General features: G+C 46.5%; 1 protein-coding gene across 1 annotated transcript; it reads left to right on the top strand.

Annotated features, from left to right (window-relative positions):
• The first annotated feature begins 3 nt into the window (after positions 1–3).
• Positions 4–8,437, top strand: LOC135386293 (zinc finger protein 624-like). The gene is made up of 3 exons (XM_064616120.1): positions 4–610; positions 2,285–2,362; positions 6,556–8,437. The coding sequence occupies exons 1-3, from the start codon at positions 295–297 to the stop codon at positions 7,794–7,796; spliced, it is 1,635 nt and encodes a 544-aa protein (XP_064472190.1). The 5' UTR covers positions 4–294; the 3' UTR covers positions 7,797–8,437.
• Positions 8,438–19,434: the final 10,997 nt, after the last annotated feature.

Here is a 19,434-nt window from a genome sequence, read left to right on the forward strand (position 1 = left end):
GTCAGGTTTTAGCGCCTTCCGCCCGTTTGTTGTAGTATGGAGCCGCCATGGGAGCCGCAGTTGATTTGTGTTATTTCCCACGTATAAGTTTTGCAAACAGTGTTTCTGTTCCATTTGTACTCAGAGAGAAAGATACGACGATACTACTGGGAACCCAGGATGTAATTCCTCTGCTGTCTTCTCATTATTGCGTCACTTAAGATTCATCTATCGATGTAAATACCTTGGAGTTCTGCTCCTTACTCTTGGCACTTTTTCGCCAATTCCTCCGCTTCAAAATAAGAAGAAGAAAAAATGAGGCCGCTTACAGAGGAAGAACGTGCACAGGTCGTGTTGTGGTACAACACGTACGGGAGTTTGCGCAGGGTCAGAACAGAATTCCGCAAGACTTACGACAGACGTCCACCGTCGACACATACCATATTACATTGGGCAAAACGCTTCACGAGCGACGGCACCGTTAACAATGCACGTCGGCTTCGGAATAGGAGCACGAACGAGCTCGAGTACGCTGTCATTGGGGCTTTCGAGGTGAACCCCAAGATGGGGGTAAGACAAGCAGCACGGCTATTCAGCGTGGATCCCAGCGTAATCCGACGCGCACTGGGAAGTAAGTATTGCTCCGACCTTGTTAATGCGCTGTTTTTTACTTCTGTCTAGAAACTCACCGAGAGGTAAATCGCACGAGCACGGTGTTACGAAACCTGTAGTAGACGTGTATTTTTTTTGCTTTCTTTAGCGATAAGATCGTGGAATGGCTTTGTCAGCTAGTAAAAGTAACTAGGACAAGCAACATGAGAGAGAGGTTCTGTTACGACTGACAACGTTGCACATCCATGGGCAAACCGGAGGGCCTATTCGAGCAACATAGCCAGAGCTCAAACCCTCCGGTTGTAGGGGAGTAAAAGGGCCAGGGGTGGGGCCCTGTCCGTTCAAACAGTCAGTGTGAAGATGATTTTGTCAACGAAACATGACCGCATGGAAATTTTCACCACCGTTTCCTCTCCCAAATGTGTGTTACTGCATTACGAAAGGTGTGATATTTAGGGGTGTTTGAACCACGACCTACTAGAATATAACGACTGTGTCATCGTCGGCAACCCCTGCGAGAAGCCCATCCACACGATCCGCTAGGGGCGCCACTCATCGGCCCGTGACGTCTGCATCGTGACTGGACAACGGAAATTTGAATTTTGAACACGCAGAAGCGGACGCACGACTACCATAGCAGACGACAGCGACAGCTCCTGTGAAAACGCGTAGGGTGATGGTGATAATCAACTTGAGTAATACCCTGGTCACACGGGGAGTCCCAATGGTCATTTAAGCTAACGGACATTAACCATGCGCATTAGCGCCACCCAGTGTGTAAGCTGTCAACCTTTCAAGGAGCAATGGATCCAATGTTCCTTGAGAGGTTGACACGTTATACACTAGACGGCGCTAACATAATGTCCAATGGCCGTTGGTTTAAATGACCGTTTAGGCTCCCCGTGTGACCCGGGTATAAGAAGCATCTCTTGTGGGACATCCACCACTTGCACAAAAAATACCAGGCTAAGCTGAAGTACAAAGCAAAGGCCCGCGTTATTTGAAGTACGAAGTATTGCAGAAATTGACGTAGTAATAACCAGGCCGATAAGTAACGCCACCGCTAGCTTCCAAAATGTGGCGCTGGGAAGGCATGCCTATGACGTGGCCATTATAATTAGGGAGTGACTTTTTCGGGTTAAATGCCTTTCCCAGATTCAGGGGGTAAAAATTGGGCTCTATTTTTAAATCTGTAATTTGGGGATAAATCGGACGATAATTCTGCCTTCGAGTGTTTTAGTTTCTCCTCTTGTCTATTAAGTCCTTTCCTAATCTCTCTTTTATTGCTTTTTTGCGGGGTCGCGACCTTCCAGTGGTAATCCGCGAAGGCATAGACAGTGTTGTTGACACACATGGGTGTATTGCTGGCAACGTAAGTGACCCCTTCTTACATGTGCTACACGTGGCAATCTTTGTTCGTCTTCAGTGGAAACGTCACTCGAGGATTTCATAGTGACTGGAATTCGGGGCGAAATCGGGTTTAAACCGAATTGGTCGGAGGTCAGTTCGGGATGGGGAATAACCGGGCGGAATCGGGTTTAACCCGAAAAAGTCACTCCCTAATTAAAATCTAGTCGGTCGTGATTTGAATGCCTGAAACATGCCCCCGGGCTGTGGCACTGATGCAAGATCATGCTCAAAAGCATTGTCTTCTGCTTTGCTCACCTTTTTCTGCCTTATTTTCTTCCCTTAGGAAATTGCTCGAGAAGTAGGGGTGAAGAAAAATCTGCAGAGAACGCACAGTTGGTGTCTGCTGCGGTTTATAGCCAAGGTAAGAGGTGGCACAAACTACTCTAGAAGTAATAGAGACTCGCAGGCTTCTATCTGTGTGCCGTAAATATCAGCTGTTTATGTGTGTTGTGCCGACAAGAGTAAGGGCCGATCCGCACGGTGCAACTTGGGTGGCGCGGAGCTGGGTTGCTCAGCGATGTTGCACCGTGTGAACAGGTTGTGCAACGTAGATGCAAGAATTGTAGGATGAATGGCTGAAATTTTTCTGGCAACCTTGAGGCACAACCTGTCAATCTCTGAAGACGTCCAATTGCAACGGCTGATTGTCGGAGTGTCACGTAAATTTGCTTAAAACATTTTACGAGAATGTGTTTTTGAATACATCATTGCAAACTGCCAAGTGTATTCTTCCGGTTCTCCCTCTTGTGCAATTGGACGAACATGATGATGATGATGATGATATTTTTTCGTGCCATCTCATGAGTTCGTTCAGCACTACGATCCGGCGAGCTGCTCATGTGTTCGATGTGGCATGTGAAACTAGCATGCTCTCGGCAACTTCAATCGCGTGCGACCATTTTTGGAATAAAGTTGCAGTAAAAGTTGCATCGTGTGAATCGACCCTTAAAAACACTGCGTTTCATTGTGGCTCATGTTTCCTGAGGTAACAAAAATTACGCAGCCTGCAAAACCTGCGCACACATAAGCAGAAAGTAGACTTCTATACGAATAATTCCTAGCTGCCTTAGCGCCTAACCAAACCGAATTAATTTGTTACAATCTTTTGATGCTTTGGCATCTCGATCAGTACTCTGCACATGATGTCTCGAGAAGGAACCTAGTTAAATTGTAACAATTTCTGATCATACAAATATGCACATATGATGTTTCTGGGACATTTCTGGAATGTGCAAAGCAGAAAGAAAGTGTTGTCCCTTCGATGTCCAAATGATGTCAACAGGCTCTGTGCACTAGTCCATGGGATATCCATTTAGCCAGCTCAGCGTATCACCGGGATATTAGTGGGATACGTGTGTGGTTTAATGGGATGATACTGACCATGTCACACTCGTAGATGTGCAGCCTTAAAGGAGCTCAGAAAGCACTTCATTGTTACTATTTTTTCGAGCCAATCTGTTAATGTGCCCATTCAGACGCATCATGGGAAGCGATTCGTTCAACAGATGTCTAAATATCGCGGAATTTTATTTTAAAAATTGCAATCGTGCGCAACAGTGCCAACGCCTAGAATGAGCCGACCAGCAGGGAAGGATAACGGATGTATTTTCGTTACAGTTTCCATTTTCGATATTGCTATTTTTTCGTTTCCGTTATCCGTTTCTGATACCGGCCTTTCAATTTTGTTTCTGTTGCTTTTCCGTTACTGTTTCCGGTAATTGAGGACCGTGGTATGCATTTCCGTCTCCGTTATCGTTACCATCTCCAATTTTGGTAATATACTGTTTCTGTTTCTGTTACTATTACCGTTACTATTACCGTTACCCTTCCCTGCCGACCAGCTGCTCACATCATTTTGACGTCTCTGACTGGTTCGTTTAATGGAACGTCGTCTGCTATTTTTCACTCGGAACGTTTCAGTTCCCTTTTTTTTGTTGTTCAGATTACAGTAAATGAACATTGCTCCACAGACACGGGTCAACGCATGATCCAAAGTTAGGCCGTGAGATTGTGGAGGCCGTCCTCATTGGGAAGTCCCTGAGCAACGTTAGCCAAAAATCAGCCGGCATCTCCCCGGTGGAGCCCGGTTTTCTCTCGCGTGACTTTCCGCAGTGGGTGGTTTGTGAAAATAAATTTCAGTTGTTGAACGCTGTTCGGTCCGTGTCTGCGTTTGCTGTTGCGTTACTTATCATGATGATTGTTACTGATGTTCTGTTGTGCAGCGGCAGCGAGCATAAGCACAGCACAGCTCGAAGAGTTGCTTCAGTTCACGCTCCACAATGACTGGCTCATCACTATGATCACTAATTTGCTCGTCGCTTCGATTAGCAACTTTGTTATTCGTTTGGTTAATGTCTCATTCGTTTAGTTAATGCCTCATTCAGCTGGAGGTGTGTTCTTGCCGATACGTTGTCAGACACAATCTAGTGAAATCGCAATACCATCGCTGACACAACGCGGCAGCAGAAGTTGACCAAAGACCAACTGTTAATCATCCATTAATCATTCATTAATCAACCATTAAAAATACATTGACTGTTGCAAAGTCCAGCAGAGCCAAGCAATGAACAAACCGCCGCAGTTTATGGTCTGCTTACGGAACATCGAGCTAAGCAAAGAGAATTAGCCGAGGCAGGCTCCAAACATGGACGACACAAACACGCCACTTGTTTGATTTCATCCGAGCTGCCCCAGCGCCTTTTGTTTGGTTATCACGTGGTGGCCGACAGTGCCGGTGAAGTTTGTGCCAGCCAACATATCAGTCATATCTCCGTACGGCATACAGCTCATCATTCTGACGTATTTTCTCGATTCTCGACAAGACTACCTGTTTTTTTTTTCTCCAAAATCCATTGCTCCAAAGTTGGGGGTCGTCTTATACAGTAGAACCCCTTTGTAGTAAACTCTCTGGGACCATGATGAAATTTTTACTAGATCAGGAGTTTTATTATATCAGGTGTGCCATTGAATGTATGGGATTCTATCGGGACTGCAGTTCTCGTTTACTATAAGCAGAGTTTTACTACAAGAGGAGTTACTATAAAAAGGTTCTACTGTATTCGAATATGCGCGCCACAACGAGGTCAGGGGAGAGGAGGAAGCGAGTGACGGGATCGGCCAATAGCGGGCCGCGACCGATATCTCATGTGGCGGTGTCAGCACGATGCAAATACGGGCACAGTGGGGACGGCATTCATTCTTCATTCACTGTCATGACCTCGGTCTCCGGCATTTTGATGAAAAGTTAACACTTTCGTAAATACAGCAACAATTTAGCAGTGGCAAGGCGGTTTCAAGTATCGGAAATAAGTGTTACGAGGTGGCTAAAACAAGAGGGAGGGATCAAAAACTGTGCCAGCGCAGTGAATTTTGGACACTTGGTGCAACGTGCCGACGTTGAAGTGCACGCTCTTAAGAAATATGGTTTGTCTAACTTTTTGGACGGAACGGAGGACAATGAGCTGTGTGCAGTTAGCCACAAAGAACACAGTAGTGCAGAAAGCGATGGTAAATAAACGGAATTCTACATTGGTTCCAACTGCTGTATTGCCTCCCAATCCCTGTTCACTTTTCCAAATTCGTGTGCACTAAACTAGGGGGGCAAAATAAAAAATAAATATGGTACATCTGTGCAGAGTCCCAATTTCTCAGTCTGAAAGTAGCAGCACTTGTTGATATTCTGCAGGCACTTTGAAGAAATTTTTTTAGGTGGCTTTCTGAGCCCCTTTGTGTAGTATTATGAGAGGGGAGCTCATGCATGCTCCACGCTTTTTTCTTTCTCCCATGTTTCCTCACTCATTCGTAGGTTCTCACACGAAGCATGACACAATAGACAACGACCACAAGGAGACACATAGCGGATGGTAGAGCCACTTAGGGTAAAGAGAAACATTTGTCTGCATCGTATTGGGCTCAAAAAGATTTGCACATGAACCTAGCATACCAACTTCCATTGGGATTGCTTTGCAAACCACTAGATCAAGATTCAGAAGCTAATAATTTGAACCAGACACAAAGTTATATACTCTTCATACAGACTGTCTTTGCAGCATGTTACACAATGAAATTCATTGCAATTCTGGTTGGTAACTACTCACCGGTATTTTGTGAAACGACGATGAAACCTGAGATACGGAACAGGAAAAAAGACAACACGACATGTTCTCATGCATTCTCTACACCTTTTTCTTTTTCCCATGTTTCCTCACTTATTCATAGGTTCTCACATGAAGCGTGACACAATAGACATGACCACAGGGAAAAAACATAGCAGATGGCAGAGCCACTTCGGGTAAAGGAGAAACGTTTGAGAACGTGTCGTGTTGTCTTTTTTCTGTTCCTTGCCTCAGGTTTTTTCATCCTTTTACAATGTGCATCCTTGCACCTTGCACTTCTATCACCGGTATTGTAGTGTCGCTCTAGGTCGTCTTCGAAAGCGTCCCCGTGATGGCCAATTTTTTCATCCTAAAATTGTCTGTCTGTCTCTGTGCAAAAGTTGTGATCACACTGCAGTAAGTAGCAGCTACTTCAAAATCGAAATGTCTCACTGCCCAGGTGCACCGACGGGGACGCCCGCCATCGGAGAGCTCGTCCGTCAACTCAAGATCATGCCACCGAGGTCTCGGGACGGGAAACGGCTGCTCTACTGCTCGCACTGCCTGTACGCCACACAGTTTCCGAGCTGCATGAAAGCACACCAGCGGAGGCACGAGAAGGACTGCAAAGCCGAAGAAGGCTGCCCCGCAGAGGCGCTGAAGTGCCGTCACTGCAGACGCGAGTTTGCGGACAGAAAGACGTACATCATGCACCTGCACGAGCACAAGCACGAAAAGGCAGAGAGAGAACGTCGCCAATGGGAACTGGCCGAAAAGAAACGGCTGGAGATCGAGAGGGGACTCAAGAAGTTGTTGAAGAGGAAGGAGACCCAACAGGTGATCCACGTGAGACGCCCCACCGTCGGGAAGCAGTCCGACGCGGAGCTCTTCTGCATTCCCCTCAACGACCTGCCGTTCTCCTGCGGCGACTGCCACGCTTCTTTTAGGGACAAGGCGAGCCTGGCCGGGCACGAGCAGTCCCACGGCGAGGCGAAACCGTTCGAGTGCGACCTGTGCCCGGCGTCTTTCGTCCACCTCAAGAAGTTGAGGTGCCACGAGAGGGCTCAACACAGGATGCTCCCATGCAGCGCTCGCAGGGAACGCCTCGGTGGCGAGGAGGAACACGCGCGCGCGGGCGAGAAGGAACACGCGAGGCGTGGTGTGGCAGCGCTCCGCAAGAAGAAGCTCTTCGGTTGCTACATGTGCCGAGCGACGTTTCCCAAGAGGTCCGCCTTCCTGTATCACATGTCGCAGCACGTGGTGAGCTACGTCGCGGAAAGCGGCGTGGTAGGGCCGTCCACCATAACGGCGGTCGAGGGCATAATGAAAGAATCGCTCGGGAAACCTGACGAAAAACCGGCGGGGGTCGGAAATGAACACGTTAAAAGGGATGCGGACGACAGGCCATCGCAGGTGGTCGCAGAGGTAACGGCCGTGGAGCCACCGCGGAGGGTCGTGCAAACGACGGCGATGGGACCGGTAGTGGAAATCACGGAGGAACCGTCCGTAGGGTCGGCCATGGAGTCCGTGAGTGTGGTGAAGGAAGAGTGCCTAGAACCAGATGAGGGAACGACGGAACTCTTTATAGCGGAAATATTGAAAGATCACGCGTATGCACGCGTTAGGAGCGGACTCGAAACACACCCATCAGCAGTATCGGTCAAGAATGCCGACACTGTGAGGAAATACACCGAGGCATAAAATGGTGCGGCTATGAGTTGGCCACCAGGTGGTCTGCAGTTGCGGCTGTTCGTCATCAGTTAAGTATAGGTGTTGACTAGTCAAGTGAATCTGATGAAGGTACTCAACCTGTACCACATGCTACTTCTTTCAAGAGAGCAGCAGAAGTAGCAGCTAAGCCAGCAAGAGTACCCAGTCCACGTTTTAGACTGCTACTTCTAGACTGAGACCTGTCTCATAGTGGTTGCTGCTGTTACCATTTGTAAATGGTTTGTGGAGGTGCCTAGGAGAAGCAGGAAGGGAGGAACACAGATACTGATGACACATATAGGGCTTCTTCAAGGGTTCCTTCAGTTTCCTAGTCCTCTTGGCAGTATTCTTGTTAAGTCGTTCATAAACAAAAAGTGTAATATTTACGCCTCCAAGGCATAATGGTTGCACTGTGGGCGTTGGAACCTTGACGGTTTGATTTTACACGTGCTAACCTTTTCCGCCAACAACACACCAACTCTGCTGTTCGTGGGAGCCAGCAGTCTTCATAAAAAAAGTTTAAAATGTTTCTCAAATACTCTACATATAATTAATTACTGTACAGTTAATTACACTAAGGGTAATTAATTACAGCAACTTAATTTCTTTTAATTAAATAATTCGCAGTTGTGCTCTTGACACTTTCATAGATGTCGTGTACAAATTGTACTGAATGCTAGAGAATCGAAGGGGAAAAAAAATATTTTTCTACGTGTTGTAGCTGGCGTGATAGGGATCCTTGAACACCTTGATCCTTGGTACGGATCCTTGAGGATCAAAGGCAGCTAACATAATGCTAACTGTAGGATAGAGAAACGTGTGTGACTGTTGTGCGATAATCCTTGTATTGTCCACCAGAGCGTCCCCAGGATGCCAAGGTGAGCTCATGGCCGTCGGACCTCGATGAGCTGCTTGCAAGAGAAAGGACCATTTCACCCGCGCACGGTAGATGGCATTGTCTGCTAAAATGCGCCAGAGCCAGTTATAGGGAGAGTTTGGCCATTCTCTGATCTTTTGCCGCCTCGTGGGTGGAGCCTATTTTGACGTCAGAGTCGTCGTTGCGCCGCCCAAAAAGACTGAATCCAAGCAGAATCCGCTTATCAGCCATCTGATGCGCGCCATATTGATGCTGTCCGTCAGCTTTGTTGTCGCAATGAATGCAATCTACAGGAATAACCGGCTTATGACCCACAGCCGCCTCTGATAAAGGGGGGTTTTGTTGCTAAACTGAAAGAGTTCAAGGACGAAGGGCTTTCGAAGGACAATGTACGCACGTGTCTTCCCTCCTTGCATCGTAAACAACGATCAGCATCAATATGGCGTCGGCGACCGGCTGACAACGGGACAACAATAGAGCACGGCGAGGGAGGTGGCTTAGCCGTGACGTTGCATGACGCGCTTCAAGTTGGGCTCCTCCTAATGGCCAAACTCTCCCTATAAACGGCTCTGAAATGCGCCCGAAGTGCGCGTGGCTACCGCGGCGCGGAAACAAGATGGCGCATGCTTACACTTGGAACTCAGTGTCGATACTCTGAGGAGAATGAAACCTGGTGAGAGTAGAAACGAGGCGCGCAGATGACAGCGTTGCAAAATCTATGGGGAAATGTGGCTAGATCTAGAGAACGTCATGTTCATTAAAAAAAAAACAGAAAACGATTTCTCAAAATTTAAAGGTACCGTAAAGCAGCCGACGGACATATGCTATGTTGGCAGCATAGTTACCATTCCTAACACCAACACTATCCTGTTTGTGTACCAAGCACAACGAGATATGCACACCCTGCGCGGTGGTGGTGGTAGGATTGCCCGGTATTATACCGGCCGGTTATTTGGGCGCTGTGCCGGTTGCCGGTGGGAAGGTAGTACCGGCAGCCTTTTGCCGGTGTTTGTGGCTCAAGACCTTTTAGAATGCCTCTTACGAGATTTTCCCTTCAGCATTCCACTACAGCTTGAATAAATCTGGAACACAGACCCAGGTCCGCAGTCACCAGTCGTTATCCTAGTTATTCCTGATTATTATTATTATTCATTGTTATTATTATTATCATCATCGTTATTTCTAGCATCGACGGTACAGCCACACACAGCAACATCGTATTATCTTGAGCGAGCACGCTCACACTTTCTCTCTCTCTCTCCTTCTCTCTGTGCGCTCGTCCACCCCTCACCCACTTTCCCTTTTCCACGAGCATTTCCTCCTTTCCCTCTATTCCACCTCCTCTCCTTCAGCCGGTATTTTTCACTACGAAAGGTGGCAACCCTGGGTGGTGGTGCTTGCGAAAGACCTCGCCGTTCTCAGCCTCACAGAGCTGGGCAACGTCACAACTCTCGGTCACGTGGCTCTCCTGCTTGATGACGGTATACACACACGTCACGACTAACGCTCTGGGGGAATGTGCGTCCTGGGCCGACTTCTAAGGGAACTCCGCCGACATATGTTTGCATGACAGCGTCCGAGGAAAATCCAGGAAAAACTGCAGCTGGCACAGGGATTCGAACCTGGGTACCTCCGAGTTCGAATCCCGATGCCGACTGTGCTGTCTATTGCTATGTGCTCTAGCTGCTGTCATATGGGACAGGGAGCGCTAAATATTTTTAATTTGCCATTAAATTTTGCGGGATAAAGCCTCGGGGCGACGTCTGGTGGGAAATAATCTCGAATTATTGGGAGATGGATCCTGGCAGGAAACATGGCAACAGCGAATGCTGCAATTGAAGGAGAAACAGGTTGGCCCAGTTTCGAATTTCGAGAAGCGCGCCCAAAGACCAGATATATATCTTGGACGCCTCATCACCATGGAGATGAACCTCAGCAAGCATATGCATGCATCCTATAGCCGCTAATCAATTCACCATGTGAAGTATGCACTCGACACTGGTTAAAACAACAGAGATATTTACTAAAATCCAGACAAATAAAAAAGGAACTCCTCCTACGCCTCCGCTGCCGGCACGACAGACAAACTGGCTGTGACGTCAAAAGCAGACTGTACCTTGGCCATTGCAATGTAACATTGGAGTGAGCAAAGGATGTAAGTGACGTCAGACGGCTTCCGGGGGGCGTGTCTGGCGACCGTTCGATTATTTTTCGTTTTCGCGTCAACTGCGGCCGCATTGAATGCAGTATGTCAAAGATAGGGGAGGGGGGGGGAATATGTTTATTAAGAAAAAGAAAGGAAAGGAGGGGAGGGGGATATGTTTAATGATAACAAAGAAGAGGAACGAGGAGATGGGATATACGAGGGGTGTTCAAGGCAAACCGGTACCACGGTCCCTTGATAGCTTCCTGGTCACGCAGCTTCTCCGTAACTCTATGGGGAAGCTTTGCCCAGGGACCTGAGCGCCCGCGTGGCGGCGCTGCCATCGGAACGCGGGAGAGAGACGCCTGCGTCTCCCATTGCAGTACACGTTTTTCGGCTGTTGTCGCGTTATAACCGTGTGCTAGCAGCATGCCAGAGACATGCTGTGTTACCAAATGTCGCTCTGGGTATTCGGGGGGTGGCAAGGGGGTGTACATGCTCGCTTTTCCTGCGAATTCTGACAAGCGTGAGAAGTGGAAACGTGCCATCCATCGCATTGATGGTGGGCAGTTCAGTTTTGACTCTCCACACACACGCGTCTGCGAGGAGCACTTTGACCACAGCGATGTCGTATGGCACGACGAACTCGTCATCAACGGCGATAAAGTGCTGCACAAGCGTGGAAAGTCAAAGCTTCGAGAAGATGCAGTGCCGCGCATATTCGACGGCTGCCGTCGTATCTGAGCACGCCGAAACTGCGAAGCCGTTCCGTCAGACAACGATGCCCGGGAAACAACCCCGTAAAAAGAAGGCGTCTGCCGTAGACACCAACAACGAACTCAGTGCTGTTATGGATAGAACCTGAAAGAAAATTGCTATGGAACTGGGGCTTTTGAGCTGATTTGGCTCCCAGGGATGTCAACATTTGTAATAATCATGCAATCGCGGTCGAGCAATCGCGGTCGAGCGATCGCGTCAAATACTAAGGCAGCGTTCACACGGAGCAGCTTTTCCCACCAACTCTGAGCAACTTTGGAGTTATTGGCAGTCGGTCGACACCGGCAACCTCCAGCAACTCAAGTTGCTCGTAATCGCTCCTCGAACGAAAACTTGAAAAGTTGCTCGCGCGCTGGCCAATCGGCGAGAGGAGTACTGTCATGTTGCTCCCGAGGGCGTGGATTCAAGTGTTCAAATCCTGCACGTGCAGCTCAGAAATAGCTTGATTTTTCTTTCTTTTTTTTACGAACGTCACGAAAATATGTCAATTGCCATTCTAGAAGGTAATAATGATCTATTCGCGCAAAAAAAAAGACTGTAATTTGACAAACGGTTGATAAGGAAAAGACTCCACCAGTTGGATTCGAACCCACACTCTCCGGTTGCCGTAAGGTTGCTTGTGGGTGGAACTGCCGAGTTGCTACATGTGAACGCTCCCTCTCAGCGGTCATGCAACTGTCTGCGATTAACTGTAGTAAGTCATTTACACGCTAAATAAAGTACGCATTATTAAAGTCTTTTAGCATGGCAGGATAAAAAGGCCGCTCGAGATTGATTCACGGAAGCATGTCGGATACATGGCGGTTCCTTTCAGTCTCGTAAAAGAAATGAGGTCCAGACGATAGATGACTAAAACAAGAGATGACGGGACAAGGGCACAGCGGTTAAATTTCGTGACATGTCCGTCAGTCGGGATCTTTTTAGACGCTATACTTTTGTCTTCATCAGCTTCGTGGCAACAATTGAGAGTAACTCATCTGGTACCTCGTGAAAGGACTGGTATGATTGCGATCGGCCGATCGCGTCAATTAGTACGCCGTCATGGGCGCAGCAACTGTCCGCAATTAACTGTAAAATGTACTGTACCCGCTAAGTAAAGTACAGATCACCTTACCACCGTGCCCTATGCACATAAACTGCGCTAGGATCTCCGGTTGAGGGTTTGAAGATAGGAGACTCGCGACAATACATCCGTGCCACTCGAAGTGGTCGGCAGCAGCTTTACGCATAAAATAATGCCGAACAGAAAACGATTATTCGATTATAGTTGCTGCAACGTAGCAGAAAACCATTGCAACAAATAATTTTCTCGTAGGATGTCTGGAAAAGCGCAAAAACAACACTGAATCTGCCGTTCCCATGACTGGCCCGAGCGAGAGATTCTACCGCGTTCCGATCGCGGCGCCACCACGCGGCTCCCGTTGTCCCTAGGCCAACTTTTTAACGGAGCTGCATGACCAGAAAGCTATCAAGGGACCGTGCCGGTACTTTCTGTCTCCCGAGTGTACAAATTGCTCGCACTACTTCTTTTTCGTCATTTTCACGCGACAGGCCTCCGCGTTCACCACGTGGTGGTCCAAAGTTCGTGCAAAACAGAAGACACGTGCTGGACGAGATGGCCGACAACGAGGTGAGCTCGCACATGGAACAGCGAATTGTCATGAAGTTCCTCGTGAATGAAGGTGAAAAGTCATCTGAAATTCGCAGAAGACTTCAGGCTCAGTATGGCCACGATACACTTAGCCGCAGCAATGCGTTTGAGTGGTGCAAACGGTTCCGAGACGGTCGTACATCAGTGCAGGACGCTCCCGGCCGGGGCGGCTCAGAGCCCAGTGTCAGAGTACCTGAGAACATCCAACTTGCGGAGCCCGCCGCTTGTTTACTGCTACTTTCTTTTACTACTACCGCCCAACTACTTTTCAGGAAGGTAGTTAAAACTACTTTTTAAACTACTGCAATGTATTTTAACTACATCTCTAAGTACTTAACGTTCTCCATCAACACCAATCCCATTCGATAGTGTTCTTAGACATCTAAATATGAATCACAAGCAGCGATAAAAGTGAAGATTTAATGCGCATGCACTGCACAATTGCTCTGCACCTCCGTTCACATCAAACAAGTAGCTCGAGGTAAAAGTCGGAAGCACAATCGTGCCGTAAAGCTTGCGGCAAAATCGGAAGTATCTGGCGCTTGCAGTAAACTAACTACTGTAGTTAACTACTCGAAATATTAGTTTAACTAGTAGTTGCACACTACATTTCTGCAAGTAGTTGATAACTATCAGTAACTATCAACTAAGTTGATAACCATCAGTAGCTGATAACAATCAGGTAGTTTAACTAGTAGTTTAACTACATGTAGTTAATTACTGGCCATCACTGGATTTACATAATAAAACTTACGTTACGTGACATTCACATCGTAAGGTGGCAAAAACCAATTAAGTAAGAACAAATGCCGTTGACCGCATGATTCTGTGTGGGGTAGCTTTTTAAATTAGAATTCAATGGCACGTTTTCTGGGGACTACCCTGTATAGTAATGTAATGGATAAAGTAACATGTTCTAAAACGTAAATAAGATGGGGTGACTGACGTACGCAGCACGCGTTTGACAATCGGCGTGGAATTATTCGTGTCCAAATTGAATTCGTAGCAAAAAGCTGCGCACATGTAAAATAGCTTACTCATCCACAGATGGTACATTACAGCCCATGACAGCAACACTTGGAAGCATGTCTAACATTTTACATGCTGTCAATATCCAATCACGCACCTGCAAACACAAAATAATACTGTGTCGCGACGGCTTTCGGAGAAGTCATTCGGGCAGACCTTCTGCAATCAGTCTTGCGTCTGGTAATGTATGATAAAAGCAACAGAGGAGTGGTGCGCATATCGAATAATAGGCCATTTGCAAAAGTCCCAGGAAGCAGCGCGCGCCAGGGGAGGGCATGCCGGGAAATGCTGTGCAAGACGACAACGACGGCGCATGCATGCACCAGTACGACGACGACCGGAGACTATAGCAAATCGAGGAGGAGGGAGGAGGAGTGTCGTTGGGAGGAACCCGAGAGGTCTGCCTGCCTGATTAGGCGGCATGTTTCTCGGGAAGGGGAAGGTGGTGGAGAGGAGGAGAGGAAAGGGTGAAGTGGAAGACCGAGCGGAATCCGCTCGGGGGGAGGATAGCTGCGTCCATGGGCCGACTTCAGGGGAACTGTGCCGGCATACGCCTATTACACATCTGAGGGAAACCCAGGAAAAACCCCAGACGGCACAGCCGGCCCACGGATTCGAACCGCGGACCTCCCAGTCTCCAAGCACAAATCGCTGTCGTTTTGCACAGCATTTCCCGGCACGCCCTGCCAGGGCGCGCGTTACTCCCTGGAACTTTTGGAAATGGCCTATTGTCTACAGAGTCATGGCGCGTGGCGCCGTGTTTCATGAAATCATTCGGCTCGGCCTTCCGCAACTAGTGTCTTGTCTGTGTCGTGTCTGTCTGTGTTTGTGTAGTGTCGCGTCTTGTCTGTAGTAATGTGTGATGAAAGAAGCAGTAGGGAGCAGCGTACAAGTCTAAGGGTTCCTCGTTTTCGGGTTTTATTATTATTTTTTTTTCAAATTCGGGAGGGAAAAATCGGATGCTATTTACGCACGAGAATTCGGGGAGAATTTTCGGGTGAAACGAAAGGCATACGAAACAAGCCACGGCTGTGACTTCACTCAATTTCCACTTGCATCATGCAAGAACTTAATTGCCCTTTCCCAACGTGCTCCCACTGCGGGCAGACTGAAACACTGTCGCATTCTTGACCGCCTCCGTCAAAGCTGTCTACTCGTACCTCTTTTATCGTTTTTCTCTCTTTTTATTTATTTATTATTTCTAATTTTTTTCCTTTTTTATTTCTTATTCCTTCCTATTTCTTCCTTTAATTCTTTTCTTTTCTTTTTATTTATTTATTAGTTCTTAATTTTATTTATTTATTTATTTATGGAATAGCAAGCCGACGTCTCGTTTGGCTGACCTTTCCGCCGGTTTTTTTTTCCCCTTTTCGTCTAATAAATATATCCCCCCTCTTTCCATGATGGCTGTTCCTTTCGCGCTAACTTGTTATCATCATTTGGGGCTGTTCGCACGGGAAGGTAGTGTCGGTCCGTGACATCTTGCATCACGTCATATGTCGACCACTTTCACCGTTTCTAGGCACCATAGCCCATGTAACGTCCATGCACTTTTTTTCTTTTTATTCCACCGCTCTCTCTTTCTCTCTCTCTCTCTCACACACACACTCACATACTGCTGTCCTTTTGACACATCACAAACAAATTCATCATCCTCGTCGATCATAGCTACACACTAAATTTCAAAACACCCTTTTTGGTGTAATTCGGCGGTATCATAACTGACTCCCTTTTTGGTGTATATCAACACCCTTTGGAAAAGTTACACCCCTCAGAAAAGGTGTATTCCTTACACCCAAATTGGTGTATTTCAACGGTATCATAACTGACTCCCTTTTTGGTGTAATCCTACACCCAGTGGAATCTGTACACCCTTCTGGAAAGGGTGTAAATGGAGTGCACCATGTGTCGTATATGAGACACGGCGAAATGAAGTCCGCGAACGCGTCTGAGGAATGTCTGAAGATGCCATGGCTGGGCTTTGGAATCCCAGCAATCTAATTCCAGCAACCACTGTAAGCCAAACTGATACAGATACATAAATGATACGGATGATACAGATGAATACATATAAATAAATAAAATAAAATAAAATATATTAAAAATAAAATTAATAAATACAGATATTAGTACAAATTTTGTTCACTTGAACATACAGTTCTTCATGGTTTCGTGTTTGTTAGTGCAGTATGTACCCTTGTATTCGTTATGTAAATGCTCTCTTCCTCTGTTCTGTGAATACACAACTTTTTGCTCTGCCAACCCTTTATCGTAATTCTTTTTTGCTGAATATGCACTGCACTTGCTTACCACACTGTATTGGGCTGACATCTGACATAATGTCCACAAAAACATTGGGCAGGACAAGTATTTTTTATTTTATGGTATTAGTTAATGATGAAGTCATGTCGTAAATATTAGGTACTGACAGCACAAGAAGGTAATTCGTTATTCGCCACATATCCATTCATTGCCTTTTCTTAAGAAAATGTCAAACTGGAACACATGTTTCACCCACTGTGGATATCCCCCAAATAAAAGTCTCATTAGTATATATGTTGTTCATTTACACCATATTTACACCAAAATGTGATAACACGTTGGAAAGAGGGTGTTTCGAAACACTAACACCCCATTAACACCACTTCTGGTGACTGTTTTTTCCATACAAGGTGTAATAGGGGAGTATATGCAATGTTACACCCTAATTACACCTCAAACACACCAAAAAAGGTGTTCTGAAATTTACAGTGTATAGTAATTAATAGCTGAAGAAAAGTAATAGAAAATCGGCGTGACACACTATTCAGTATTTGCAGATGCGTTGCTGCATATTGACATCATGTAAAATGTTAATCATGCTTCCAGGTGTACCTATCATAGGCTGTAATGTGCCATCTGTGGACGAGTAATCTCTGTCACATTTGCGCAGCCTTTCGATACGAATTCAATTTAAACACGTGCGATTCCACTGCAATTATCAAGCAGGTGCTGCGTGCATCACCCCATTTTGTTGTACCTCGTCTGGTCGGAGTGGTATAAATTGAACTGCCTCTGGTGCTCATTTGCACTGCGTGCTTGAGCACGGACAACCTGTGAAGATGAAGCTTGTTTTGGCAGTCATGGTCCTGGGAATCGCCCTTGTGACCGAGTCACTCGAAAGGTAAGTTGTAGTGCGAAGCATTTACTGTGATGAGGGCCCGTTGCACTGTACATTTGTACTGTCATCATGTATACCAAACCGGTGGTAAGACGAAAACGTTGCAAATAGCCTTCATGCATCGTGTAAAGACGAACTGAAGTACGCAAATTGAGAAATCCAACGAACACATGATGCAGACGTGACCACTGAAGAAATACTTTTACCTTTTTCATCCACATTTTAAAACCGTCGCATTACTGCTTTCATGCAAAGGTTTATTCAACGTGGGTTGAAGAGGCATGGTTGGAGAACGATGCATGCCGCCTCTTCCGAGGAACATACAGGGTGTTCACGCTAAGTGTGAACAGATTTTTAAAAGATATATCAATCACTTTTTCCGAGATGAAATCAATTGCAATATATAGCATATGCTGAAGGGCACTCTCTAGGGGGGTATTAACCGACTCCTAAGGCAATGTCATAATTAACTTTCAATAATTAACTTAAAGCTTATTATAAAAGCTACGAAGTTGCTCCAATGAGAACATCTGATCTCTTCGGTCACCAGATACCAAAGCCGTTTTCAGAACAAAAATCCGTGCGAGAGACCGTCCGCAAAAAATTCGTGAAGGAACGCCATTTTTTCCTTTATTTTATTCATTGCGCATCTCTTAGAGACGCGTCTTTCCTTCGCCCCCAATACGAGAGGATGAAAGAGCACACTATCGCCTCTTGCGTCCTGGAAAAAGATTAAAAGAAAACAGAAAATGCAGTCCAAGATAAGGGCAGTCGCGATACAGTCACCCGATAGATTTGTGTTTTTGTTTTGTTTCCGCAAGTTAAAGCTAATCTTCGACGCATGAGGCGGCACTGTGCTCTTTCACTCTCTCACACCGGGGGTAAAGGAAGGCCGCTTCTTTGAAGATGCGCAATAAACCAAATAAAGAAAAAATGGCGTTCCTTCACGATTTTTTTGCGGACGATCTACCGAACGGATTTTTGTTCTGAAAACGGTTTTACAACGGGTGTACAATACTAACTGTTGCATTTGAATACATATAGGTACCACGAGCATGCAGTTACAATGCAGTTCAGGCGCAGTCAGTTCACGCAGTTCAGGTCTCAGGAGGCTCTGTATGACTTGTGGGTTAAGCGCGTCTTTCGTCGTGTCACACAGTAGACACAGTTGCGATCGTTCTTCAACTAATATGAGCCGAACATGAGGGAAGATGATGCGCATAAATGTAATTTTTATTGTTCATTGACAACGAGCGTAGCACAATGTCTATCGCAGTGTAATAAATATGCCCAAAGACAGAGACAAGTTAGTTCCGAATGTTCAATTTATTTTCAACATTACAGAATGTCACGATTTGCAGTCCCGATTATTATGACAAAGTGTGACAACTATAACTCACTATATTGACTATTCAGATACGAGTAAATCAGTCGACTGGAGTAGGCTTTTACCTTCCATGCATACCTAATCCGCTAACAAATGCCGTTAAAAAACGAAAACAGTATTGGTATATTTTTCTCCGTTACACGGACAGTGGTATTTATGTGTGTTCTCCACGCAGAACGTCCGCGCACGTGGCAGATACTAAGGATGGCTCGGCTGTTGGTGGCAATCTCATCTCAGAAAGGTCATCTTCGCCATGTCGGCCTATCCCAGGCGGCAAGGTAACTATCCGTGTATTGACACGAGCGAGATCCTCACGGGGGATGAAAAGGCACGAATATGAGCGACATATTCTAGTCGAAGAAAAATCGAAAACAGTTAGTCCTGTGTTATGTTGGGCATTCAGACGGTACATAATATCGGGCGTGCCGTACTGCACATTTAGCAGACGACATTTGGCAGACGACACCGCCCGCGTGTTTTCCTGTCGTCTGCTACGGAATACCTCGTGGCTGCGTTCCCCATGGTTAGCAGTGTATGTGAAGACACGACCTTATGTGACAGCAGAAAGCAATGACGCTTTTCGCATCTTCCGCTCCTGGGGGAAT

This window comes from Ornithodoros turicata, chromosome 2 (genome assembly GCF_037126465.1).
Source record: "Ornithodoros turicata isolate Travis chromosome 2, ASM3712646v1, whole genome shotgun sequence".
NCBI classification, from domain to species: domain Eukaryota; kingdom Metazoa; phylum Arthropoda; class Arachnida; order Ixodida; family Argasidae; genus Ornithodoros; species Ornithodoros turicata.